At 47.0% G+C, this 26,652-nt stretch overlaps 2 protein-coding genes across 10 annotated transcripts in view; one reads left to right on the forward strand and one right to left on the reverse strand.

Annotated features, from left to right (window-relative positions):
- SUSD6 (sushi domain containing 6) overlaps positions 1-26,652 on the forward strand; it is a 95,093-nt gene that overhangs the window by 50,554 nt on the left and 17,887 nt on the right. Inside the window, exon 2 of one of the 9 annotated variants that reach the window (XM_070797773.1) lies at positions 13,008-13,120. The exons of the other annotated variants lie outside the window; for them this stretch is intronic. Within the exon in view, the coding sequence (XP_070653874.1) occupies position 13,120 (1 nt within the window). The 5' untranslated portion in view covers positions 13,008-13,119. The remainder of the gene's footprint in view (positions 1-13,007; positions 13,121-26,652) is intronic. 9 annotated transcript variants of the gene reach the window in all.
- Positions 16,408-16,872, reverse strand: LOC109565291 (small ribosomal subunit protein uS10-like). Its single transcript, XM_070797774.1, has one exon. It carries the CDS (start codon positions 16,788-16,790, stop codon positions 16,431-16,433), a length of 360 nt encoding a protein of 119 aa, XP_070653875.1. The 5' UTR covers positions 16,791-16,872; the 3' UTR covers positions 16,408-16,430.

Consider the following 26,652-nt stretch of genomic DNA (forward strand, 5'->3'; position numbering starts at 1 on the left):
CTGGGGAATTCCTGCTTTGGGGAACCTGAACCCTTTGTCTGCAGATCATGATACACAAACCCCATGGACTTGTTCCAGACCCTAACACCCAGGGTTGCCATGGAACAGATTGGGTTTCGTGTTTTCGTAAGCGACATCAACTCATTTAGCAAGTGTGTGTTGATGATATAAGGCAGGCCGGGGTGGGGTGGGGCAGCTGAAGATAGGTAATGCCTTGGAGGACTTTCAGGAACTGGGTACTGGACTGGCTCTTGTTGGAAGTTGTCACATGTAGTCGATCCTCATGGTCAGCCCGTGAGAGGCGGGTGGCTACAGCCAGGAACAGGACTCTACACCAGAAGGAATGCAGGCGGGGCGGTTTAGACTCTGATATGTCCACTGTTTCTTGTTGAGCTCCCGCCAGGGTTGTGATGGTGCCGGCTCCAATTCTGTAAAATACTCCCTGTGGTCGCTATTGCTGCCCTGGAGTACCCACAGGCAGGGCTCTGCTCACGTGCAGATGGTTGAAAGGCCTCTCTGAGGGAGAGGAGTCTACCTAAGACCTGAGGCAAATAGGGGAGACAGATGGCATAGTCAGGTTAAGAATGCAGTCTCTTGGGCCGGGTGGGCCAGTTGGAACCCTGGTTCTGCCGCTCGCGTGTTGTGTAATTTTTAAGACGTCTCTCAGTGTCCCTCAGTCTTGCTACATAATGACGTACATACCACGTGGGGTTATGGTGTGGCCGTCATCACTGTTGTCACGTGATGCCTCAGCCAGCCTGTCGGGGCCAGTCTGGAGGGAGGAGAGGTAGAGAGAGAGAGAGAGAGTTTCGTGTCTGCTGGGCTCACTGGGCTATTCCTTCCTTTGGAACTTGCAGCATCACTTCTGTTGAAACTTTGGAAGTCTGGTATACTCTGTCCTCTAAACTCGTTTGCTGCTTTACCATACTGGTTGAGTGAGTGGTCTCTTCTATTTTGGTGGAGTATGTTTAGAAGCCAAGGTTTCAAAAAAGAAAAGAAGCATAGCCTTGGCCTAAGAGTTCAGAGGTTGGGCTGAGCATCACCAAAAGCACAGTTTGGGGGAAGTACCCAGAGGGGTAAGATGCTGCTGGTGGAGGCAGGTAGGTGCTCTTCCTAGCTGAGTTGTCAGAGCAGTAGAGGAGGGAGAGGGTGGAGGAATAAGCTTGGTGTTAAAGGTCAAAAGGTTAGAGAAAAAAACAAACACCAGTTAATGGATTAAGGGTTGAATGAGTCTAAACAAAGAAATGAGGAGGACTGGAAAAGGGTGTTGCTTTTGTACAAGTCCATGGAGAAGATAGGGAGGAGAATGGACTCTTTGCCTGTGGGGACTGGAAGGGACTGGCTGAGTGAGGCCGCCCCTCCAGGCTGGTCCCTCATCCTCTGCGTCTGCCCAGCCAGCCCGTGGGAGGCCTGCCTGACAAGAATGACTTATTTCAGCCAGTCTGGTGCACTGCACGGGGTCCCACATCAGGAATTCCATGGGGAAGTTTCCTCAGGCTTGAGAAGGGAAGGGAGGAGAGGGGAGGAGCGGCTGGCCATGGGCATGCAAGTGTATCCAAGACTGGTCAGCTGGTATCCGGCCAGTGCCTGGAGCTGTTGGGGTGAGGACTCTCCTGTGATTTGATGTGTCCAAGTACAGAGAACCGTCGTGCCTTCTAGTGGAGATGTGTTTCCGCTTTGGCCACCTGGGATGCAGTTCCTTGACCAGGGATCGAACCCCTGCCGTCTGCAGTGGAGGAACAGAGTCTTAACCCCTGAATCACCAGGGACGTCCCCGTGTCTCAAATTTCTTATGAGAGACCTTCAGCAGAGGAACCCGTTCTCCATGCTATTGCTCTCAGCACCTCCTTGTCAGGCACTTGAGAAGCTTTGTGGTCCCTCTTGTTCAGAATTCTGTTACTGGTAACAGAAAGCCCTGGCCCTGCAGGAATAATTAACATTATGAATGATAGGATTAGGTGAGTTAGTACATGTAAAAGTTCTGGGTAAACCATAAAAGTCTATTCCAGTGGAAAGGATTACTGTAATGCTTTTTTTTTTCCTTTAGAGAGCATCTCTTCTCTGAATTGCTCGAAGCACTTGGTTAACACTAACTGGTTAATCCTTCATCCATCCCTGGGCAGAAGGCTGGCTTTTAAATAGCTCACTTTGTATAGATCAAACTAAAGTTTCCAACAGAGCCCCAAATCTTGAATCTAAAGCCCAAATCTGTGGAGTCTAAAGCTTGGATCTCCCAAGTGTGAGACTGCCTCACTCCTGGGAACAAAGAAGGTGAGAGAAGAAATGGAGGGATCCTTTAAAAAATTTTTTTTAATTTCCACTGACGTAGTCATGTCAGACAAGGTGGCTGTAGTCAGGATTTTGAGAAGCCTAGAAATCTTCCTCTTGGAAAGACCCATGTTCCTCTTGGAAAGCCCCAGAGTCTTGTTGGGAGTGAGGGCCTGGCATCAGCTAGGGAAGCAGAAGGCTAACCCAGGCACAAGCTAACCCTGGACACAGAGTTCTCTTTAGGCTGTAGTTGGCGGTACCTGAGGCTCCAGATTCTGCACCATAGTGCCAGCCCCACCCCCACCCTGGTACACCCCCATGGAAACCCAGCGTGTCCCAGGATGTGTCAGGGCACGCACCGCTGGTGCCTGTTGCCTTCTGCAGGTCCCATGGCAAGGCCCCAGGGAGGTGGGATCAGGTACCTCCCTGAGTGTCTGGCCTAGGGCAGTTTTCCTGCAGAACAAATACTGCAGCCTGCACTGGGTAGGATGGCATCTGGGCAGATCAGAGTCATGACAGCTCTCTAGTCAGGAAGAGGCCTGGGCTCTTTGACTCACCATTGTCCCTTCTGACGTCTGGTCTCAGCAGTGTAGAGCTGGCAAAGGGAGGTTTTGTTGTGTTTTCATTGCTAGGTAAGGTCCTCCAGGACCATCCAGATGTTTCTTCCCAAGCTCGTGCTTTCCAGCCTCTGGTCACAGCTTCAAGGGCAGTTTGTGTACTTTCTTGTACAAGGTCTTGAACCTAGAAGCAAGGGAAGACAGGCTGAGTTGGAAAGTTCCTCCTTCCTCCAGTGGCAGCTCCGTGGGCTCCTAGCTTGAAGTTCAGGTCATTCAACTGTGCCAGCTAAGAGTCACCGGCTTGTGAGAGAAGCAGCCAGCTGACCCTTATAGATTATATGAACAATTGGGTCTCAAACTTGAGTGTGTGTTCGAATCCTCTGAGGGCCTGGGTTGCTAGGCCTCACCTCCAGAGTTTCTGATTCGTCAGGTCTCAGGTAAGGCCTGACAGTCTGTGTTTCTACTAAGTTCTTACGGACTGCTGCTGATGGTCTGGGGACCACACTCTGAGAACCACCAATTTGCACTTGGGCTAAAAAAGCCCACTTGACCTTTCCAGAGCAAATTTGATAAGATGTGAACAGAGAGTTGGAGAGGTCACAAACTGCTGGGGATAGAGGAAGGTCAGAAGTAGGATGCTGCAGGTGGATCAGCCTAACTTAAAAACTGAGAAGAGGTTAAATGATTAAAGAAGGTGCTGGCTGGGCTCTTACCTTCACCAGTCCAGTTCTTGTCCTTTCCAGCTATCCGACAGAGGGAGGGGCCAGGCCTGGGGAGCCCCAGCGGCATCACTTTGGGCATCTCCTCCCTCCACTTCCTATTCTGCCCTTTTAAGCAGTGGTGAGCTCTGGAAGTTTGTGTTTTAAGTCTTTCCACAGCTTGAGGTCCATGGTACGGAGAGCAGGGTGCTGAGCTGGGGTCCCACGGATCAGCCTGTGCGCCACCTCTCAAGAGCAAAAACTGAAGGCCCCTCACTTTGCTCAGGGGCAAGCGCTCTCCAGGGTCCTTTGAGCTTGGATACCCAGCATTCTTTTTTCCTTTTTTGGTTGTGCTGGGTCTCCATTGCTTACGTGTGGGCTTTCTCCATCTGCACAGAGCTGAGGCTACTCTCTAGTTGCAGTGCGTGGGCTGCTCACTGTGGTGGCTTCTCTGGTTGCAGAGCATAGGCTCTAAGCACACGGGCTTCAATAATTGCAGTGCGTGGATTTAGTTGCTCTGCTGCATGTGGATCTTCATGGACCAGGGATTGAACCTGTGTTCCCTGCTTTGGAAGACGGATTCTTACCCACTGTACCACCAGGGAAATCCTACCTGGCATTCTTTAATGCCTTCTCTGATGGCTTCCTCAGCAGGGTCAGGAACTTCCGCTTGCTTGTTAACTTGTTTTTTTTTTTTTTTTTTTATTCTTTAATTTGTGTGGAAACTTCTGTTGATATTGAACCAGAATCCCATTGAGGGACTGACTGTCTGAAAGTGAAACCAGAGAAGTTCAGAAATTAGAGTAACTTTACTTTTTAGAGTCTCTGGCCTGTACAGTTACGCTGTCCCATAAAACTGTCCACAGAGGGCTGACTTCGCATCATTGTCAGGTGCTGCTCCCTGTACCCCAGGACGTCACACTCATTGCCAGCAGTGTTTCTGGATGTCTGAGTTCTCATTTCCAGGTGCCCGGAGATGTTGGCCTCCCTTCTGCACTGCCCAGCACAGTGCTCATGGGAGGCCCGTGGAAGTATTAGCTGGTGTATGGAATAGAGGGATGCACCCATGCGCATCCTTTCCTTTGATTTCTCCCTTCTTACGTTGTGTTCATTGCCCTCCTTTGCCCTCCTCTCTCTCCTCCCTCTCTGCTCGCTTTACCCACTCTGTGTTCTGGCACAGCTGGCCATCAGTGTCTGTGCACTGTGCGTGGAGGGGTTGGGTGTGCCTGGGGAGTTCCCAGGGGTCCTACCCTAGCCATCTCTGTGAGGAGCACATCCAGGCTCCCTGGTCTTTCCCCTGTTCCCTTCTCTCTTATGCCCACTTTGTGGTAGCTGTGAGTTACAGAATGTTTTCACCATCCTAGGAGAGGTTGCCACTCTTCAGATTGAGTTGGACCCCGTTTGCAGTCTTTATTTCCTGCCCGCTGTATTGGCAAGCTGAAGGACTCCTGGCCTGGAGAAAATTAGCATGTCCTGCCTCAGAACCATCGTCTGGCCCGTCTCCCCAGCCTCTGTCTTGGCTGACTGTCACTTAGCCGCTCTGATCCTGCCTGGGTGGCTTTCAGGCAGCTCAAGCAGTGACTAGCCTGAGGTCTCCCTGGAAACAGGGGAAGATTGAGGCTGATTTAACTCATTTTAAGTGAAATCACCAGCCTTTTGATGATTCCATTAATTTCCTCCCTTCTGAACACGCTCATGCTAGCAGTAATTGGAAATCCTGACTCTGTTTCTCATTTCCCCCCACTCCTCTGCTTTAATCTGAGGCAGCTGGATACTGCACTCTGCTTTTTCATTTACTGGAAGAGCAGTTTGAGGATGATTTTAATGACCAGCTTTGACAGTACTTCCAGAAGCCGAGACTGTTGCTGCTCTTCAGTTCACACCCACTTGGGGGCCTCTGGCTCACTTACCTTGCTCCTATGAAACTCTGCTTTGTTCTTGGTATGCAGGTGGGAAGGGGGCTGTGTGAGAAGGGGCCCCAGGGGGAGAGGGCCCTGGGGCTCTCTTGTCCCAGGTAGTGTGTGCAAGCTTTTCATCACTCAACATTTGCAGACCTACGAGGTGTGCCAGGCACGGTCTAGTTACTGAGCGTTTCCCTGCCCCCTCTTCCCTGCCCTGGTGGAAGCACAGAGGCCTGAGCCCGTGAGGTTCCAGCAGAGCTTGTGACTAACCACAGACCTTGGGAATTGTCTCCAAGGCTTTCTCTCTGTGTTTGTATGATAGCGATGCCTGTTTCAGTTTTTACTTTCTTGGCTCTAAAGAGAAATAAATAATATGAACCACCTCCCAAGATCAGAGAAATAATGGTTGCTTGCTGCTGTTGGCAGTTGACAACTGTCTTGGGTATCATGTCACACTGGTGTCCTCGCAGTGACTTACCACAGCCAGGAAAGGATAAAGCTGGTTTTGAACCCAGGTCCTCCCATTGCAAGTGAAATGCTCTTTGTACTACATTGTGTTCGTGTGTGTGTTTAACACTGACTTTCCAATGTCATTGTCTTTAGCAGATCAACCACATAAGTGTTAAACTGTTGCGTATGCACTGGGCCTTCTGCCAGAAGCTGAAGTCCTCACAGTCTAATTGGGGGAAAAGATAAGATAGAATGCATCTTCATTCCCTTGAGCGGTTCAGGTACTGAGTGCCATTAGAAGGAAGAGAATTAAGCCTGACATCATCCAGGAAGGCTTCCAGAGAGCTGAGACTTAACGCTGGGCCTGGTGGGAAGGCAGGATCCAAACCAAGGAGAGCTGGAAAGGAGAGTTTGGCATTTGGCCGCCTAAGATTCTGGGATGCAGAAATGGTGATGAGATTTTAGTTCTTCATCAGACTGAGAAAACTAACATCCTCTGGGTGATGCTTTCCCAGCTTCCCTGTGCTTTTAAAATCAGGTTCACATACCCCATGCCCACAAAGAACCATTCAGTTTGTCTGGAGTGCAGCCCAGCAATCTGCATAAAAGTTTTTTTAAAATAATATCAAACAATCTCCCCTCCTTTCAGTTCTCTTTCCTGAACAGAAGAAAACAAGGGTGCAGGTTTCATTTGTTCCAGAGGCAGAAGCTATTTAACACACTGTTTCAGGTGGTGAGGTTGGCCACACTTTGAGAAACATTGTACCCTAAGCAAATGCCCTCTCCGCTGCAGGAAGCGTTAGGGGTTAAGAATCTGGGTTTTGACACCATAGGAGCCCCACTCCTGAGGACTAAGTGTTTAGGATAACTAAGGGGGAAGGGGAGACTTGGTATTAACTGATGTAAGTTTAAGGTGATTCTGATAGCCACTGGGTCAGTCGGGGTGCTCTCATGAAGGCAGGTAGGTGGTGGGGGCATTGAGGCCGAGGACCTTTAAACAGGTCATGCTTGGGAGTTAACTGCATGTGCCTCTGACTCTTAAGAAAAGCGTTTTTATAGATGCTGTGTGGTAGCTTAGTTTCAGATGGATGTTGGGGGTAGAAGCAGTCAGGGATCAGTCAGTGGGTGGGTGGAAGCTGGTCTGGGATTCAGGATCGTTTACATTGAGAGCCCTGGAAAAGGTAACGCTGTGTCTTCCATAGGAGTTGGCAGTCTTGGTGAATCTTATGATTTTTCTGTCAGTATTTTGGCACCAGATGGGACCTGGGGTGGCTGTGAAGATTAGAAAACTTACCAAGTTACTAAACACTCTGTTAGGAATTAACATGTCTTGGGATTTCCTTGATGGTCCAGTGGTTAAGACTCTGTGCTTCCATTGCAGGGGGCCTGGGTTCCATCTTTGGTTGGGCAGCTAAGATCCCACATGCCTAGGGGTATGGCCCAAAAGAATGATATGTCTTAGTTTGGGGGTGTTGTAAAATACCTATAGTAAATGTGTGATATATTTCAACTAATAGCCACTTTAAATCTGTTATCCCATTCTTAGTCAATGAAAATTTTCAAATACTAAAAAAATACAGGGACTAATACACCTGGATATTTGCCCCCACATTTCATATTTTGCCTCATTTGCTTCATATGTTTTTCTGCAGAGATATAGCCAGTATCCTAAATCAATATGTATCCTTCTAACCATGCGTCTTGTATTTTTACATACTTACATGTGCATTTACATCTAGTTTTTTAAAAGGCCCTCAATCTGTGGAAGTCTGATTTCATTTGTTTTTTTGCATTTTGTATATTACAAGTTTTACATACTTACTCATGCGTTCCTAAGTGATACAGAATATTGTTTTGTGTTTTAAAGTGGGTGTAATCTTCTGTAGCTTCCTTTTTTCACTCAACATTGTTCTTGAGGTTTAGCTAAGTTGATAAATTTGTTTTACTTAGGGTATAGCATTCCATTTTTAGTTGGAATTCTGGTATACTGTTAATATACCAGAATATTTGTAACCACTCTCTCATTAATGGACATATAGGTGACAAGTTTTTCATTGTTAAAAACAATACTGCAAGGAACATCCTTGTACATGTGTCCACGGTTTCTCTGACATACACACCCAGCGATAGAGTTGCTGGATTGTTAGAAGTATTCAACTTTCTGTGTATTACCAGGTAGCTTTCCAAAGTAGTTGTTTGAGTTTTCACCACTAGTGATGCATATGAAAATTCATAGTTCTGCCCTGGTGGCTCAGATGATAAGGAATCCACACGCAATGCTGGAGACCTGGGTTCAGTCCCTGGGTTGGCAAGAGCTGCTGGAGGAGGGCATGGCAACCCACTTCAGTATTCTTGGCTGGAGAATCCCATGGACAGAGGAGCCTGGCAGGCTACAGTCCATGGGGTTGCAAAGAGTCAGACACAACTGTGTGACTAAGCACAGCACCATATGTTTTGCAACAGCTAGTATTGTTAGATATTAATTTTTGCCAATCTGATGGATATAAAATGGAATCTCTTGAGTTTTATATTTCTTTGACTGTCTTCTAGTTTGCAGATTATTTTAACTTTTATCTATGGCAGTGGTTCTGAAGGGTCATTGGGGTCTTTTCAGGTGATTGACAAGGTTAAAACAGTTTTCTCATTACTACTAAGATACTGTTTGCCTTTTTTGCACTCATTCTTTCACAGGTGTGTAGTGGAGTTTCAGAGACTTACATGATATGTCTTGATACAATCACTGCGATTTTATTATTTTTAAATGAATTTGTAAATTAGTAATAAAAACTAGTTTTATTTTCAACAGTGGTGTGTGTTGACAGATGTAAGACAGAGACAACTTTGAGGATTCTCAATAATTTTTGATAGTGTAAGGGGGACTTGAGAACAAAGAGTTGAGAACCACTGCTCCTTTATTCATAATTTTTTCTTTCTGAAATGTGTTTTCTTTGACTTTCTTAAGAAATCCTCTTCAAATTTCATAAAAGATGGGCTCATATTTTCTTCTAGAAGTTTTTTTTTTTTTTCAATTTCTTTCTTTCTTTATGGCTGCCCTAGGTCTTCCTTGCTGAGCACAGGCCTTCTCTAGTTGCGGAAAGCGGGGGCTCCTCTAGCTGCGGTGCACGGGCTTCTCTCGCTGTGGAGCAGGGGCTCTAGGGTGGGGCCTCCATAGTTGTGGCGCACAGGCTTAGTTGCCCCGCAGCGTGTGAAATCTTCCGGGACCACGGGGATTAAACTGGCGTCTGCTTCTTTGGCAGGTGGATTCACCACTGGACCACCACAGAAGTCTTTCTTCTGGAAGTTTACTAGTGTACTTTTGTGGGTGCTGTCTGCCGTTTCCCAGGCCCTTCAGCCACTTAATTTTATACCTTCTCAGAACATTTGTAGAGCCTTAATAGAACATTTTCCATGCCTTTTTTATAGCAGAATTTTTTTGAGCTTTTTGGGGTGTGGGGAGCAGTGTGGATGGAAGGATAGGCAGGGATTTAGTCACCTTTCCCAGATCCTTTGTTTAAGAGAGGGTCCCAGCATTCTGCAGTTTATTGCTGTGTCTCCTTGAGATGCTGGTACACTCTGATTTTGGATCCTTGTGTTTATTAGTTCATCACAACTTGCTGTCCAAGGACCAGAACTCACCAGTGACAGGGATTCTGGAAGCGCCTACCCTCTCTAAAGCCCCCATTTTCCACTGGACGTTTGAGTTCCTTTTAGAGAAGGAACCAGGAAGCTCTCTTTTTCCTGGTTGTGTCCGGGCGGGCTGGCTGGGCCGGGGGGTGGGGGCAGTGTGCAGGCAGGCAGCTGCCAGGTTAACTACAGTTGGGGGCATAAATGGTAGCCCCCTTTAAGGGGAAAAAAAAAAAAAGTACTGCTAACATCCAAGGCCTCACCTTTCACTAGACTCTTAACTGGTTTTTCTGTTCCCAGTATATTCCTTACCTCCCTCCCCTCAAATCTGTCTTCTACCCTGCAGGCAGCATAACTCAAAGTCTCAGACTTAAGCCAGAAAGAAAAACACCAATACAGTATACTAATGCATATATATGGAATTTAGAAAGATGGTAACAATAACCCTGTATACGAGACAGCAAAAGAGACACTGATGTATAGAAGTCTTTTGGACTCTGTGGGAGAGGGAGAGGGTGAGATGATTTGGGAGAATGGCATTGAAATATGTATAATATCATATATGAAACGAGTCGCCAGTCCAGGTTCGATGCACGATACTGGATGCTTGGGGCTGGGGCACTGGAATGACCCAGAGGGATGGTATGGGGAGGGAGGAGGGAGGAGGGTTCAGGATGGGGAACACGTGTATGCCTGTGGTGGATTCATTTTGATATATGGCAGAACCAATACAATATTGTAAAGTTTAAAAAAAAAAAAAAATCTCAGACTTAGCATGATTCTTCTCCCCTTAAAACAAAAACAAACTCAAAGCTTGCTGTGAGGCTGCTGTTAAGGTCTGTACCCTCACCTGTGCAATCTCTCCAGCCACTTCCCTAGCCTATGCTCCGTCCAGGAAACGCCACCGGGCGTTTATTCCCATGACACACCATCAGATGTGCCCCCAGTGCCTCGCTGATGCTGTTCCCTCCACCTCAGATGCTGCTTTGATTGCCGATCTTTTCAGTAAAGCGACACCGTAAATTATATTATTTACCCCTTAGTTATGCTCTAGAGGTGTTTGTATGTGCCCCATGTGTCAGGGGAGAGCTTGTTTGATTCTTAGCCAGGCCCCACAAAACTCAAATACAGATTCTAAGAAGATGATCCCTTTCATCTTTCATCCCTACTAACTCCGCCTTTCCAATTAAAATGAAGACTTGGAGTTGACCTCTTTTTAATCTTTGTTTCACTTGTGGCTTTTCTGGGGGACAGCTGCTCCATCTCCTTCCCTTCCCGCAAGTTCCTTCCCCATAAATTGTTTACTGCGTTGACTCCTGTCACTTTGCACTCCGGTTCTTTAGTAACCGCAAGCGAAGGGGATTTCTTTTTTGTGGTTAAGGAGCTGATGTAGACATCCTAATAAATTGTCTTCCAGCATGTCTTACTTGCAAGGGCGGGAATGTGCTGAACAGACAAACGAAAGCACCTGGTCCCCCACAGTTACTGCTTGTTTTGAAAAAAATAATAAACTGACATTTATTTCAAATTGACTAGCATATTTTGAAAGTGATGCATGAGTTGTATGTATGCGATAACGCTGCCAGCAGAAAGGCGCTGCTCAGGGAAGGAATTCTGGATGGTGTTGTGTTTGCCATTTAGCCACACCCAGACTCCTGCTTCCCCTTCAGCAGCTTAAAAAAAGAAAATTCCACAAACTCTGGAAATCTGTTAAAGATGCAGACTAGGTAGATTAACTTCTTTTCTGAAAGAGCTTTGTAGCAGGAATCCACATGGTTCTAGAGAAACGGGGCTCCCACATGAACTCCTGCAGGCCTGTGTGCTTGCTGTAGGAGGTTGGGGTGGGGACCTAAGAAGGGGCTGCAAGTCAGAGACTCTGAGCTTGCAGGAGCCTTCTTCACATCATTATTGTGTCTGAAAGACGTGACTTTCTTTGACAGCTTGTTTAATGGCCCTTTCATTGGTTCTTGAGAATGGTCACTAGGTAGATTGGGAGAGTAAGAAGCAGAAGGGGACAAGTTATTCTTTGCTCTGTTGCTGATAAGGGCAAAGCTAGGATTGATCTGTTGCACGCTGCCTCCTGGTTCATGCAAACAGGCCATATGGGCATGAATTCTCAAGTTCAGGGAGAAGGGGCTTATGCCAAAGTGAGGTCTGAACACATAGATGCTGGTTACTGGGTATGAATACATTAGGCCTTTATATGGACATGGACCTGAGTGGTTTCCTTTGCGGGTGATGCTTTTCTTTCTTCTTATTTGAAAAGTACTGCTAATGTTGCTGAACTGTTTGATTAGCAGTAGTTATAAAGATGAAAGATGAGGAGTAGTTAGGTAAGCCTTGCAGATCAAGCAAAATGATATGAATTTTCTCCTCCTAACCCAGTTTGTTCGTGCACCCTCCCCTGAAATGCAGACACTCTGGAATATGTGAGAAAATAATCCTTATGATCAAACATAATGTATAAAATACAAAACATACCGACCGCCCCATTAAAAAAAAAAAGAAGAAGAATGCGATTATTGCAAAAGGATTTTACCATCCTCCAAAGGAAGTGGCAATCCATTCCAGTATTCTTGCTGGGAAAATTCCATGGACAGAGGAGCCCAGCAGGCTGTAGTCCATGGGGTTGCAAGGAGTCAGACACAACTTAGTGACTAAGCAACTCCTCCAAAGGAGTTACCATAGTTGTTTGTGTGGTGCAGCTTGTGGGATCTCAGTTCCCTGACTGGGGATCAAACCTGAGTCCTGTCAGTGAGAGCACCCAGTCCTAACCACTGGACCGCCAGAGAATTCCCTGTGCGGTTGCTTTTAAGTGGAAGTACCTCTGGTGGGTGTGAAATACTGCATTAGCACCCAGCTTGACGGGGTCACATCTGCTGTTGAAGGAGTCCAGGAAGAGAAGGAGGAGATGGGGAGCTTCCACGGCACCTTGGCAGAATGAAATGAGGCATTAGGTAGGGCCACCAGCTCTGAGAAGTGCTGCACTCTACGCCTGGCCAGGAGGATTTGCCTCCTTCCCTCTCCCACCCCCCACAGCTTGTCTCTCCTGCTCCTGCACAGCAGGCTTCTTTGCCAAGGATGAAGAGCTTGGATGTCAAATTCTTTCTCTCTGCCCTTGGCAAGGCAGGGTGTTATATTTGTTTTTTAAAGAAGCCTTTTTGCACTTGGGGAATTTTTTTCTTTTCTCTTATGGGAAGTTGCTTCATCATTTCCCAAAAATATACCGCACCTCTTGTTTAAACAGGGTGCCCTTGAAGAGCTTTGGAGCCTGAAGCGGGATGGGGGTGTTGTGAAATCTTTTGTTTAACGCTTTGATGAGAGCTGGAATGCTCGCTCTCTGCAGGCAGAAGTGTCAGGATTTGCCAGGACTGGGTCCAGGAGTTGGGTGTTGAGGGGGAGAGACTCCCTGAGATGCAAGAACTGGGGTCTTTTTAAGCATTTAAACAGTCCATGTTGTAAGAGGTATCAGCCCTTCTGGGCACAGACTCTATCACGTTTTTGTCCAGTGCCTTCAGTGTGCCCAGGCTGGAGAACGTGGATTTGCTGTTCTTTTGAGATGCTGATGGTACCCTGGAGAGGCAAGACCAACTCACGCATAGCAACGGTGAACAAAACAGTAGTAAGTGTGGGCTAAATTGTGAAGTCGTGGGCACTTCATTTCAGAGAAAGGGAATTCCTACAGAAGAGAGCACTGAGGCCAGGCCTTGCACTGTCGGGGGAGGGGGGTGTTAAGCTGATGTCGGGTAAGAAAGGATATTTGAGAGGGGAAGGAGGAGCTGAGAAGAGCCAGCAGGCTGACCTGAGGCCACGAATGTGGGTGAGTAAGCCCAATGGTGGGGGTAGCCTAGCGGGACTTGACGTCGGAGAAACAGGACAGACCAAATTGTGGAGGGCCTAGCACATCCAGGAGAAACATTTAGACTTACAGGAAGAAATGGGCAGCCTTTCTCAGATTCTGAGAAGAGAGTAGCAGCATTAGGAAAAATGTGGCTTTGGGGAATATTAGCTGACCAGAGTAAGCTAGAATATGCCTTCAGGTGGGCAGGAGGAGAACCCCAGCTCCATCCACCGCTCTTGGGAGGAAGTCGTACTTGGGTCCTTGGAGAGAGGGATGGCCTGGTACATGGCTTCTGTCTTGGGTGAGCGTGGTCGCACATTGCCCGTGGCCTATGGCCGCCTGCAGCTTCCCCTGGCAGGGCACAGCAACTTAGGCCACGAGGTTAGTGCTGTCTGGCTAGGAGCAGGTGTTAGGTGCCAGCTCGAGCTAAACTTTGACTAGGGCCCCTGTGGAGGTGCTATGCCCAGGTGGGCCCAGTGGAGCCAGGCACGAAGTGCGGTGGGTTCCATGCTGCTCGTTTTAGGTTGGGATTGACCAGGGATGATTGCTCAGATCCAGACAACATGGGTCACCTTGTGCCTAATCAGGAGTCGGGGTGCATCATGCAGAATCCTTGCCCGTGCTGAGTTCTGTGCCCTCCACCCATGCCCTCCACCCGTTCACAATCGTAAATAAGGAGTTTGGGTAGCTTTGGACTATAAATAATACCAAAGAGGATCAGTCAGAAAGTATTCTTCTTAATAGACTACTAGTAGCTGCTGTTTATAGAAAGTGAAAATTGAGAAAATAAATTATTGTTGAGGGAGATTGCGTCAGTGGGGACAAACACATCATCGCAAGATCTATTAAGTTCCAATAGAAAGAGGGAAGAGTAAATGATTGCCAAGGGAAGTACTGCCCAGTTTGCCTAAGTCAGGAACATAGTGACAGTTTCCATACCAGCCACTGGGCCTGGGCGGGGCCTGCCCCTCCCAGCTGACCCACCCCAAGCTCCCTGGCACGGACCCAGAGCATGTCCAGGGCAGGCATCAGGTTTGGAACCCTGGGAAGTGAGCGGCTCCTCTTTGGGGATCATCCCAGCCTGTCACCAGGGCAGGGTGTAGGCCAGCAGAGGCTCAGCTGCCACTCTGGGTATGGGCCCTGGTGCAGGAGAGGGACAAGGGCTTAGCTTGAAGCCTCAAGACATTAGCTTTGACATCATGTTGCTGCTTTTAAAGACCAGTGGTTTTTTCCCTTTTTTTTTTTTTTTTTTTTTTTTGTGAAAACTAAGGCCCCAGACACACTGTTCAGATTGCTGGTAGATAAATGCTAAAACCCATTCTGAGTAATCGCCTTTTTTTTTTTTTTTAACAGTTGAGTAACAGAGTAGTCCACAAAACAAGATTTGACTGTAATGGGCCAGCCCACATTTGCAGAAGGCCCAGCTGTCTTTGGGCTTCTCAGGTGGCACTAGTGGTAAAGAACCCTCTCCTGCTAATGCAGGAGACCTAAGAGACGTGGGTTTGATCCCTGGGTTGGTAAGATCCCCTGGAGGAGGGCATGGCAACCCATTCCAGTGTTCTTGCCTGGAGAATCCCATGGACAGAGGAGCCTGGTAGGCTGTAGTCCATAGGGTCGCAAAGAGTCAGACAAGACTGAAGCAACTTAACACACACACACACCTCTCTTTTTTTTGTTGTTGTGTTTTTTTTAATGCTTCATTTTATTTATTAATTTTTAAATTAATTATTTTACTTTACAATATTGTATTGGTTTTGCCATACATTGACATGAATCCTCCACTGGTGTACATGTGTTCCCCATCCTGAACCCCCCTCCCACCTCCCTCCCCATCCCATCCCTCTGGGTCATCTCAGTGTACCAGCCCCAAGCACCCTGTATCATGCATCAAACCTGGACTGGTGATTCCTTTCACATATGATATTATACATGTTTCAGTGCCATTCTCCCAAATCATCCCAACCTCGCCCTCTCCCACAGAGTCCAAAAGACTGTTCTATACATCTGTGTGTCTTTTGCTGTCTTGCATACAGAGTTATCGTTACCATCTTTCTAAATTCCATATATATGCGTTAGTATACTGTATTGGTGTTTTTCTTTCTGGCTTACTTCACTCTGTATAATATACTACAGTTTCATCCACCTCATTAGAACTGATTCAAATGTATTCTTTTTAATGGCTGAGTAATATTCCATTGTGTATATGTACCACAGCTTTCTTATCCATTCATCTGCTGATGGACATCTAGGTTGCTTCCATGTCCTGGCTATTATAAACAGTGCTTCGATGAACATTGGGGTACACGTGTCTCTTTCAATTCTGGTTTCCTCAGTGTGTATGCCCAGCAGTGGGATTGCTGGGTTATATGGCAGTTCTATTTCCAGTTTATTAAGGAATCTCCACACTGTTCTCCATAGTGGCTGTACTAGTTTGCATTCCCACCAACAGTGTAAGTAAGAGGGTTCCCTTTTCTCCACACCCTCTCCAGCATTTATTGCTTGTCGACTTTTGGATAGCAGCCATTCTGACTGGCATGAAATGGTACCTCATTGTGGTTTTGATTTGCTTTACTCTGATAATGAGTGATGTTGAGCATCTTTTCATACATTTGTTAGCTATCTGTATGTCTTCTTTGGAGAAATGTCTGTTTAGTTCTTTGGCCCACTTTTTGATTGGGTCATTTATTTTTCTGGAATTGAGCTGCAAGAGTTGCTTGTATAGTTGTGAGATTAATTCTTTGTCCGTTGCTTCATTTGCTGTTATTTTCTCCCATTCTGAAGGCTGTCTTTTCATCTTGCTTATAGTTGCCTTTGTTGTACAGAAGCTTTTAATTTTAATTAGGCCCCATTTGTTTATTTTTGCTTTTATTTCCAATATTCTGGGAGGTGGGTCATAGAGGATCCTGCTGTGATTTATGTCAGAGAGTGTTTTGCCTATGTTTTCCTCTAGGAGTTTTATAGTTTCTGGTCTTACGTTTAGATCTTTAATCCATTTTGAGTTTATTTTTGTGTATGGTGTTAGAAAGTGTTCTAGTTTCATTCTTTTTTTTTTTTTTTAACAACTGATTATTGATTTATTAAAAAGGTTGATTTAGGCATCGGCAATGGTGACTTCCACCTTGACTCCCGGCTCAATAGTGATGGAAGTGATCTGCTTGACAACTTCAGAAGGACTGTGCAGATCAATGAGTCGCTTGTGGATCCTCATTTGGAATCGATCCCAAGTCTTAGAACCTTCACCACAAGGAGTTTTCCTCGTAGTTATTCTCAGAGTCTTGGTAGGCATCCGAACTGGTCCTTTAACTTTGAGATTCTTTTCCTTCACGCCTCCGATCAGGTCAACACACACCTTCTCCAGAGACTTCACGTTGCGGCTGGTGAGGGTGATCCTAATCCGGTGAATGGCCACCTCTGGCTCCACGGGAGTCTTGCCGGTGTCTTTAAAGGCCATGGCTGTGGCATGGCTTCCTGACTGACTTGTTCCTCGGCGAGAGTGAACAGCGGTGAGTCAGGAGCAGGAGCGGGCGGCACAAAGGTCCACGGCAGCCTCGACCACGTCTTCCTCAAAGAGCTAGTTTCATTCTTTTACAAGTGGTTGACCAGTTTTCCCAGCACCACTTGTTAAAGAGATTGTCCTTTCTCCATTGTATATTCTTGCCTCCTTTGTCAAAGATAAGGTGTCCATAGGTGCATGGATTTATCTCTGGGCTTTCTATTTTGTTCCATTGATCTATATTTCTGTCTTTGTGCCAGTACCATACTGTCTCAATGACTGTGGCTTTGTAGTAGAGCCTGAAGTCAGGCAGGTTTATTCCTCCAGTTCCATTCTTCTTTCTTAAGATTGGTTTGGCTATTCGAGGTTTTTTGTATTTTCATACAAATTGTGAAATTATTTGTTCTAGTTCTCTGAAAAATACCGTTGGTGGCTTGATAAGGATTGCATTGAATCTATAGATTGCTTTGAGTAGTATACTCATTTTCACTATATTGATTCTTCCGATCGGTGAACACAGTATATCTCTCCATCTATTTGTGTCCTTTTTGATTTCTTTCACCAGTGTTTTATAGTTTTCTATATATAGGTCTTTTTGTTTCTTTAGGTAGATATATTCCTAAGTATTTTATTCTTTTCTTTGCAATGGTGAATGGAATTGTTTCCTTAATCTCTCTTTCTGTTTTCTCATTGTTAGTGTATAGGAATGCAAGGGATTTCTGTGACACACACAGCTCTCTTTGCTCTTTATTATCTCTGTCCCTCAGAGAGGTGAGGCTGGCTGGGAAAATTGAGAGGATTGTGTGAGAGAAAGCAGCAGGCCCACAGTTCAGAATCAGTTGCTCTGCAACTTCTCTGCCATCTTGGAGTGTATGGTTTCATTTGGTTTTGCACATGGACTGCAAGTACAAATAGACTAGCCCCAGAGGATTGCCCACCCACTCCTGTGGAGTCTATGAAGCACGTGGATTCTCTTTCCTGTAGGCCTAGTTACTCCCAGCAGCTGGGGGTGAGGTGGGGAGGGAGAGACTATTGTTCTGCTCACATTATTCCACTGCGAGAAGTACCTGCGAAGACTCAGGATCGCCACTTGCACATGTAACAAGCCTTTTCCATCAACAAGGCAGAGAGAATCGGAAACCCAGGATGAGTAACAGGCCTATGGCGTGTGCCGACTAGCTTGGCTTCCCTTGGTGCCATGCAAACCTATGCACCCTGGCTGCAGTCCTGGCTTCTTTGTGAAGTGCAGGTATGTGTGTGTTGCTGAGTGCCAGTGATCCTTAGACACATTCCTCATTCATATTCGGGCCTTTGGGGCTAGGGTGTAAGGGGCAAAAGAGTGCAAATCGGATACCTCGTGAGGTGGTTCTGAAACAGTGCTGAGCAGTCAGCTTTTAAAAGTTTGTCTTAGAAACAACCTGTACTTTGGTACATTGTAAATTGACACCGCAGTTGCCTTTTGAGTAACGAGTTTGGACTTTGGTGCAGCAGCTGAGAAGGAAACCTCATGGGCGGTGGGTCTAGGGTGTGGCTGCCTGCCAGCTTGCAGCATGCTCTGAGCAGCTTCACAGACTCCATCTGTGCAGCCGTGTATGTTGCAGCAGTAACTTGGATTTGGGGCCCTTTATTCTCTACGGATGAGTTGAAAATGGGAAAATGACATTGCTGATGGTAGTTATAAGAAGGGCAGGTCTTCTAAAGCTGATAATAATTGAGGAGAAGATTTTGAAGTTCAGCATGCCAAGAGCCAGGGATCATTAGTGTTGGTTGAGCATTTGCTGACTCTTAAGTCAACGGCCCTCCTCAGTGGTGAAGAGGAAGAACATAGTTAAAGAATAGTGTAAAAAAAACCCCAAAAACCTGAGTTATGCTGTCCAGGAGTATAAAAGCCAAAGCATTATTAGGCATTTTAGCATCTCGTTTGGCTTCCTGAGAGCCCATCTTCTTTATATATATTATAATATATAAACCTATCATTTGACTTCAGGGGGGCTCTCTCTGGAGAAATGGAAAAACTATAACCAGGTTCCCCTGTGATCAAGAATTGTGCAGAAACAAAACCCTGTTTGTAAGGGTGCAAGGCCCTTCTGGGCTTCTGGGGCTGAATCTGTCCCTTGGAACACAGTCCATGTTGACCTACTCTCAAGGCCTTTCCCCTGGCAGTTTACTCATTTATATGCTGATGTCTGTCATCTTTTTTCTATTTAGATACTTTTAACCTATGATTTTAAGCTGTCAGATGGGCTGCGTTTATTTAAAAGGCTAGGCTGCTCAAACACTGCTGGCTTTCTCTAACTGGAAAAGTCCCAGGTTTGGGGAGGTAAGAGAAAATCAACCACCAAAAATAAACTAGAAACTCGTGCCTGGACTGTGAACTCTTTCGTATACTCCAGTCTCAGTCCTTGACTTTGTGAGTATAGAGTTTTATTATGTGTGTGCTTTAAACAACTAAGTTTTTAAGCAAAAACCACTGACATCCCACACCAGGGTACCATTATAATGGAAAGAGAAAAATCTTTAATTATAGCAGCGTTGTGGCCTTCTCCCATGCCTGGCTAGCCAAGGCATGGAGTTGATAAGCATACAGTATCTTTCATACTTGCCATTACAACATGTTAATTAAGAGAATTCAGCTGTGGCACCAGCTGGGGATGTCTGGCTTTGTGGAAGATTGCAATTAGATGCTTTATTTTCTATTTTCTTTTTCCCCTTTCAACTTTGGTGGAATGCCTTTGAGTGGGGGCTTTTAGTCTCAGCAGTATAAATACTTTAATGTGCCTAATTATGTAATCATACACTTACACTCCTCTGTGTACACACACACCGTTTTATGGATTTTTATCCCCTTTTCCAGTACATGGGGCATCTCGCCTGCTTTTTGGTTTGGTTGGTATTCTGTGCCATGGGCAGGAAGACGAGGAGGGCCAGAGACAGTTTGGGGTTTTCCTCCAATTATGATCTGTCCCTCTGCTCCCTGCCCCCGCCCCCACTCTCCTTTATCTCTCAAATAATTAGCATCTCAATAGTTTCCTAGAAAAGTCAAGGTAATTTAAATGAAATTGGACTTTATAATACTATATCTTTCCGTGAATTTGCAAGTGCAGTCTTTCAAAGTGTATAGTTTTATTTTTCTCAGTCCTCAATTCCAGGCAGGCCTAGGGCATGAGCCTGGACATGAGAGCTCAGGCACAATGGAACCCATTGATTTCTGGCATTCAGCTTGCGCGGAGAGGTCCTGTGACCCCAGCTGTTAGACCGGGATCTGGGAGCAGCTGTTTTCCGAGATTGAGTCCTCCAGGGATAGGCCATCTGCTGCTGTGTGAGAGAACCCTGGGAACGAAATTGACCGCAGGACATCTCTGTACTCCTTTTCTCTGCTCTAGTCCCTGCAGTTTTTCCCGGGCCCCCTCACCTTGGCACACTTAAGACACATGATGCATCTGCACCGGAGAGCTCACATGGTTTCTTTCGGTCCTTCTGCTGCCCTGGCTCTGCCACACCTGCACCCCAGCTCCACTGAAAACTAGTTGCCAGAGTTGGCAGGGAGATTCAGATGGCTTCTTCAGCTGGATTAGAAACATAGAGCCGGCTTTTCGTTTTATTGGTAGTAATAATAGTAGTAGGGAAGAAGAACCCAAGAGTTTTTCATTATTCAGATTTGTATTTGGGGCCCTCCCTGATTTTCTGAATTTCCAGCTATGTCCTGCTACACACACACACACACACACACACCCTCTTCTTGCTCCTCTGCTATGCCCTTGTCTCCCCCTTGCTCCCCCTTGCATGCTCTTCCCCCTCCTTTATGCAAGTCACAGTCTTTCATCCCATGTCACAGTCCTGTTTACCTCTAGATTTGGAGTTCTGGTATCATTTCTTTCTTCCTTTCTGATCTCTTCCCCCGTTGAATTAACCCTTCTTCAGAACCTCCTAGTGTAGCCCAGATTGATTTCTAACATGTGTCTCCTGTGGTTATTTATTAGACCACAAGCTCCCAGAAGGTAGGGTCGGTATCTTTGTTGCCTTCCCAACCCTCCTTCCCCATTGCCTGCCACAGTGCTGTAGTGCTTAGTAAAAACCTATTGAAAGAACAGATGGATACATGCAATCCTTAGGTGAACTCTAGGAGATAGAGTAGATGTTACTATTATTATAACCTACTTGGGGCGCCTCATCTGTACCCCCAAAGAGTGTGAAGTCTCCTCAGGAACAGTGAAAGTCGCTCAGTTGTGTCTGCCTCTTTGTGACCCCGTGGACTGTAGCCTGCCAGGCTCCTCTGTCCATGGAATTCTCCAGGCCAGAATACTGGAGTGGGCAGCCATTCCCTTCTCCAGGGGATCTTCCCAACCCAGGGGTCGAACCCAGGTCTCCCGCACTGCGGGTAGACTGTTTGCCGTCCGAGTCACCAGGGATGTATTATTTACTCTCGAAGTTCTATCACCAACCTGGCACACTGGTCGGGGCTCATAGATATGAAAATGTTATATTGAGAAAGCATTCCTAGTAGAAAGAAATCCAGAGGGAATAAGAATCAAGGTTTGCAAGTGTTTTTTAACTCTCTTCTAATGGGTGAAAGTCATTAAACCATTCTTTGGAAGACAAAAGATTAAAGGATATTTTCTGTTCACCTGTGTGATGTTTGGACACAGGTATCTTCTGACGCACAAATGACTGAGGCTGCAACAGGCAATGTCTTCTGACCCGGAATCTTGTCTGGTCAGTCACAAGTGGCTTACCAGGCGCAGGGGCCCAAAGACCTGAGAGAGGCAGGGGAGGCAACAGGAAGGTGGGGCTCAGATGGACAAATAAAAAGCACGGTTGAGACTCTGTCCCTGAAGCTCACTAATCTGTTTTGCGTTTGCTTTGTTTAATGATCAAGGGATCTTGACAGCCTGTCACAGCCAGGCTAATAAATACTCAAGCTAAAATCAAAGGGGAAGCAGGTCCCAGACATGTGAGAAAGCGCTTGAGGGCAGGGGCCCTGCCATGGACCTCACAGCGGGTCTGATGTGAGTGAATTCACAGGAGGTGAGAGAAACTCTGGCCTTCCCTGCTGCCTGGGACAAGGAAAGGGATCTGCCAGGAGTCCTCTGGCTCCGTCTGGCCCAGAACTTTAGAAAGACTCACAAACTGAAAGTTCAGTTCAGTCGCTCAGTCATGTCTGACTCTTTGCGATCCCATGGACTGCAGCACCCTGGCTTCCCTGTCTATCACCAACTCCTGGAGCTTGCTCAAACTCATGTCAATTGAGTTGGTGATGCCTTCCAACCATCTTATCCTCTGTCATCCTCTTCTCTTCCTGCCTTCAATCTTTCTCAGCATCAGGGTCTTTTCCAATGAGTCAGTTTTTTGCATCAGGTGGCCAAAGTTTTGGAGTTTCAGTTTCAGCATCCATCAGTCCTTCCAGTGAATATTCAAGACTGATTGCCTTTAGGACTGACTGGGGGTAGAGAAGAATAAAACTCCTCTGGGGAGACTTCTCACCACCCTTGATCAGCTGATGATAGCAGAGGGTGGGAAGTTCCCTTTCTAGGAAGTGCAGAGGAAACCAAGAAGGCCGGACAAGCTCCTTTTCCTGTGGTGGCTGTATGAACAGTGTGGTTAAACTGATGAAGCATTTAAAGAAGAGACTCTCCTTCCTCACAGATGGAGGAAGACTCTCCAGATGAATAGATTTTGTAACTTTTGACTCCATCTTCCCATGGCCCATTGGTCACAGTGTTCCTCATTTTTGTTGGCTCAGAGGTGATTAAGGCAATGACCCCTGGCCCTTGCCACTTCATTCCCCATGCCACGCACCCCACCCTCCAAAGAACCGCCTTGTCTTTTCCCTTTTATATCTCCTAATCGCGTGGTAGGGTCAGGCCTGACACAAACCCCCACGGAATGTGCAGGGCTCACTTTATGGCCGGCCTTCGACCTGTAGTCTGTTATTTGCACCTTGTCTGTCACAGCAAGATCCATCACATCTCTTTCTTCAGAAAAGATGATTCAGACCTTTACCCCTCAATTACTGGGTGGGTGTTTTTCCAAGAAGTGTAGCGCTTGCCAGTTACAGGTCACCTCCATCGCTGATTTCTGCCCCCTCAGCTGATTTCTGCCGCGCTCTGTGGCTAGAGTTTACCAGTTGCTCCCTTTCGTTCACTGCAGGTGTGTGAGCCTGGGCAAGCAGCAGTGGCTTGTTGAGCACCCAGCATAAGCAAGGCGCTGCCTGACTCCCTGTTTGGAGGCACGCAGCAGAGGCTGTTTATTCTGGGCCTTGGCAGAGCTGCCCTGGTGATCCTCTGTATACTAGGCGGTGGGCAGAAGGGCAGCCCTCTATCTAAATGTAGCTCACACCCCCGTTCTGCACTCAGTGGCGGGCTTCCTGTCATGTATCCCTCTTGGAAGGTGGGTGTTCCCAAGCTGAAAATGCCCCCATGCCCTCTCCCACTTGCAGCTTTGGGATCCGTGCTCCTTAAATAGCTCCATTGTTTGTAATGCTCACAGATTACTAAAGGAAACCGTCTTGCCTTTTCCCCCCAGCTCTCTGGAAAAATGTGGCCCCACTTGAGATATGAGCTGAGTTCTCTGGGCACAAGTAAACTCACCAGTCCACATTCTTCGCCAAACAGGAATTACTGCAACTTTTTGTCAGATGGACCCCACCCCCATGCTACACTTTTGTAGGTCTTGGGGTAACTTTTTTGGTGGCATCTGTAGTCAAGGAGCTGGAGAAAGGCATGCCAGAGTTTCAATCCAGACTCTACTACCAGGTAGATTTGTAATCTCAGGCCACTACTAAATTGCTCAGAGCATCACTTTCTTCATCTGAACAAATTGAGTATGACACCACTTTCCTCATAGGATGGGAGAGTTAAAAATAGGATAGTAACTTTAAATTGCCTCTCATAGCGCCTGGTGATAAATGTTAATTCTCTTCATCACTTCTACCCTGTTGGACAGCAGAGATCTTTAAATTTGTTTTAAATTTAAATTTGTGTTTCTCGAAGGCCTACTGTGTGTGCCTGACACCAGACTTGGCATAAGGTATTTCCATCAGATGGTGGACTGGGAATGAAACCACAACTCTGAGTCCAGCCCTGTCGTAAACTCCCAGCCAGACTCTGAAGTCAGTTATCACTCGCTCATCAGTTCTCCTTCTGAGGTTGCTCAGTGCCTTAAGCAGCTGACTGGGGCCTTCCTGCAGAGGACCAGCCTCCATCCTCCTAGAGGTGGGGAATTCTGAGGGCAAGAGCAGACACGTGGGCAGCTTCTTCAATGATAGGATAAAGGAGATGAGACCAGGAAGTAGCAGTCGCTGATGAGAAAAAATAAACATCTGTTTTCTCTTAACCCTTTACTGCTCTCAGGGGAACGTAGTATAATTTGTTAAGCACGTGGAATGGCCTGTCTCCTTAGCCCTGCTGGCATCCCACCATCCTGGGGTGGAGGCGGTGGAAAATTGTGGGTGCTGCTCTCTTAAGTCACTGCAGTGGGTGGGAGGGTTTTTGATACTGTGAGGCCCAGGCCTGGAGCAGCAACAGGAGAAGGGTCCTCCTGCCTGCTCGTCTTCTCAGTTGTACAGTAGGGGTGGGGTGAGGGTGTAGCCCCAGGTGGCCGCGTGTCTCTCAAGTCCCTGAGCTGTGAGAAAAGGGGTGAAAGGGTAACAGGCCATATGGAGGCCATTAATCTTCCCTGGTGGCTCAGAGGGTAAAGTGTCTGCCTGCAGTGCTGGAGACCTGGGTTCAATTCCAAGGTTGGGAAGATGCCCCAGAGAAGGCAATGGCAACCCACTCCAGTACTCTTGCCCGGAAAATTCCACGGACAGAGGAGCCTGGTAGGCTACAGTCCATGGGATCACAAAGAGAGTCGCACATGACTGAGCATCTTCATTTCTCTGTCAGCCAAGAACAGCTCAGGCTCTGCTGAGAACACAGTGGGGCAGGGGGCTGGCATATTACTGAGCTGGAGGAGGGGACAGCAGGCAAGCCAGAGTGCTCATCCTACTCTTCTCACTGCCTGTCCCTCTCCAGACATCAAGAAATTTCTGAAGCAATCCCTTTTCTTTGCTGGAGTCTTTGCCCTACCCTATTCCAAAAACCACAGGTAAGAAATTAGTTTACATTTATACAAATCAGTTTACATTTACAAATCACATTTATAGTGTGAATAATAAATGTAAAGAATTTAAAGAAAGTGCCTACTGTGTGCCAGGCATGATGCAAGACACTTTCAGGTACATAGTTTCATCCATCCCCTTAAGCACTTCACGAAGGTGAGTATTGGCTGCTAGGAAGTAAGGCCCAGGAGAGGGCAGGCCCCCAGGTCAAACCCTGATTCACCATCAGACCACGCTGTGACTCTGCATGGCCCGATTCTGGTGGCTGGGAGTGTATTTTCACGGGGAGATGGCAGTTTAGAGAACATGAGATGTCCCATGCCGAGGGCGTCTCTCCCTGCTAGAAACCACGCAGCTCAGATTAGGATGGAGCCCAAGGTCTTTTAACTGACATCACACACCTGGTCTCAGGGCTTAATGAAGCACAGGTTCTTGACGTCTGATTGCAGAAAGAATTCAGTGAGAGACAGAGTGATAGGTAAGAAGTAGATTTATTTACAGAGAGACACAGTCCACAGACAAGAGTGTGGGCCATCTCAGAAAGCGAGACTCCAAAATGTGGTGTGGTTATACTTTGTATGGATTGGCTGATTTCATAGATTAATAAGTGGGAGGGTTATTCCAGCTGTTTTGGGGAAGAGGGCGGGGATTTCCAGGAACTGGGCCACCACCCACTTTTCAGCTTTCTATGGTTGGCCTCAGACCTGTCATGGCCCTGGCCGGTGTGTCAATTAGCTGATGCGTTACAGTGAGTGTATAAAGAGGCTCAGAGTCTCCTGGAAGTTTCGTCTTCCACCATCTTGGGCCTTGTTAGTTCTAACCAGTTTTTTGTTGTGTCCTATGACTATGTCATTCTAAACATTGTGCCCTGCCTGCCAACTTCCCTCCTGTTTCAGCTGTTATCCGCTCCTGATTCATCTCAAATCAGAAACCATGTGACCCTTTGCATTTAAAAAGACAGTGCCTTGAAATGTGGGCAACATTTTGTAGGTGAAGTCAGTTTCTGCCAGTTTCTGTACCGAGATCTGGGAATACAAGAAGCAGAACAAATGCTTACCCTACAGCTTGGGTATGTGGGTGGGTTAGTGGAGAGGTGGGGTGGACCGACCTGTGAGAAAATAATTGCAGAGACAACAGTACAGCCAGTGCTTTATGGGGAGGCAGGAAGATGTGTGGAGAAAAGAGGAGGGTGATAGAGCTGCTGTTTATTGACTGCTTGGTGTGTGAGAGGCATGATTGTGATGAATCTGCACAGCGCCCACGAGGTACACACCTTTACTGTCCCCCTCTTACAGGTGAGGGAACTGGGGAATGGGAAGACCCGCCCAAGCCCACGCAGTGGGGAACTGTCCTAGCTCACCCGGCTGCTCTCACTGTAGGCCGGGGGTAGGCTCTGCCCGTGCCGCTTAGTTCTCTTTGGGACGGTGTCCTGGGCAGGCGACCTGGGAGCCAAGTCTTGACAGTTGGGTGGGGCTCCAGCTGACCCTTTGTATTTTCAGGTCAGGGTTTCCAGGCCAAGGAGCAGCACTGCTTCCTTCAGAACAACTTTGGTGGCCACTCTCAGATGACAGGAGTTTTCATGTTTGGGGCAAGGTGCCATAAAGAAAATGTTCTTCCTTCTTGTAGGCTCTGACCTGCCGGCTGGCATGTCCCCTCTCCTGTGAGGTGAGGGGAGTGAAAGATGCAGGCCTGAAGCAGGAGGGACAGCCTCTGAAGCTGGAC

The sequence above is a fragment of the Bos indicus genome, chromosome 10 (assembly GCF_029378745.1).
Source record: "Bos indicus isolate NIAB-ARS_2022 breed Sahiwal x Tharparkar chromosome 10, NIAB-ARS_B.indTharparkar_mat_pri_1.0, whole genome shotgun sequence".
NCBI lineage: Eukaryota > Metazoa > Chordata > Mammalia > Artiodactyla > Bovidae > Bos > Bos indicus.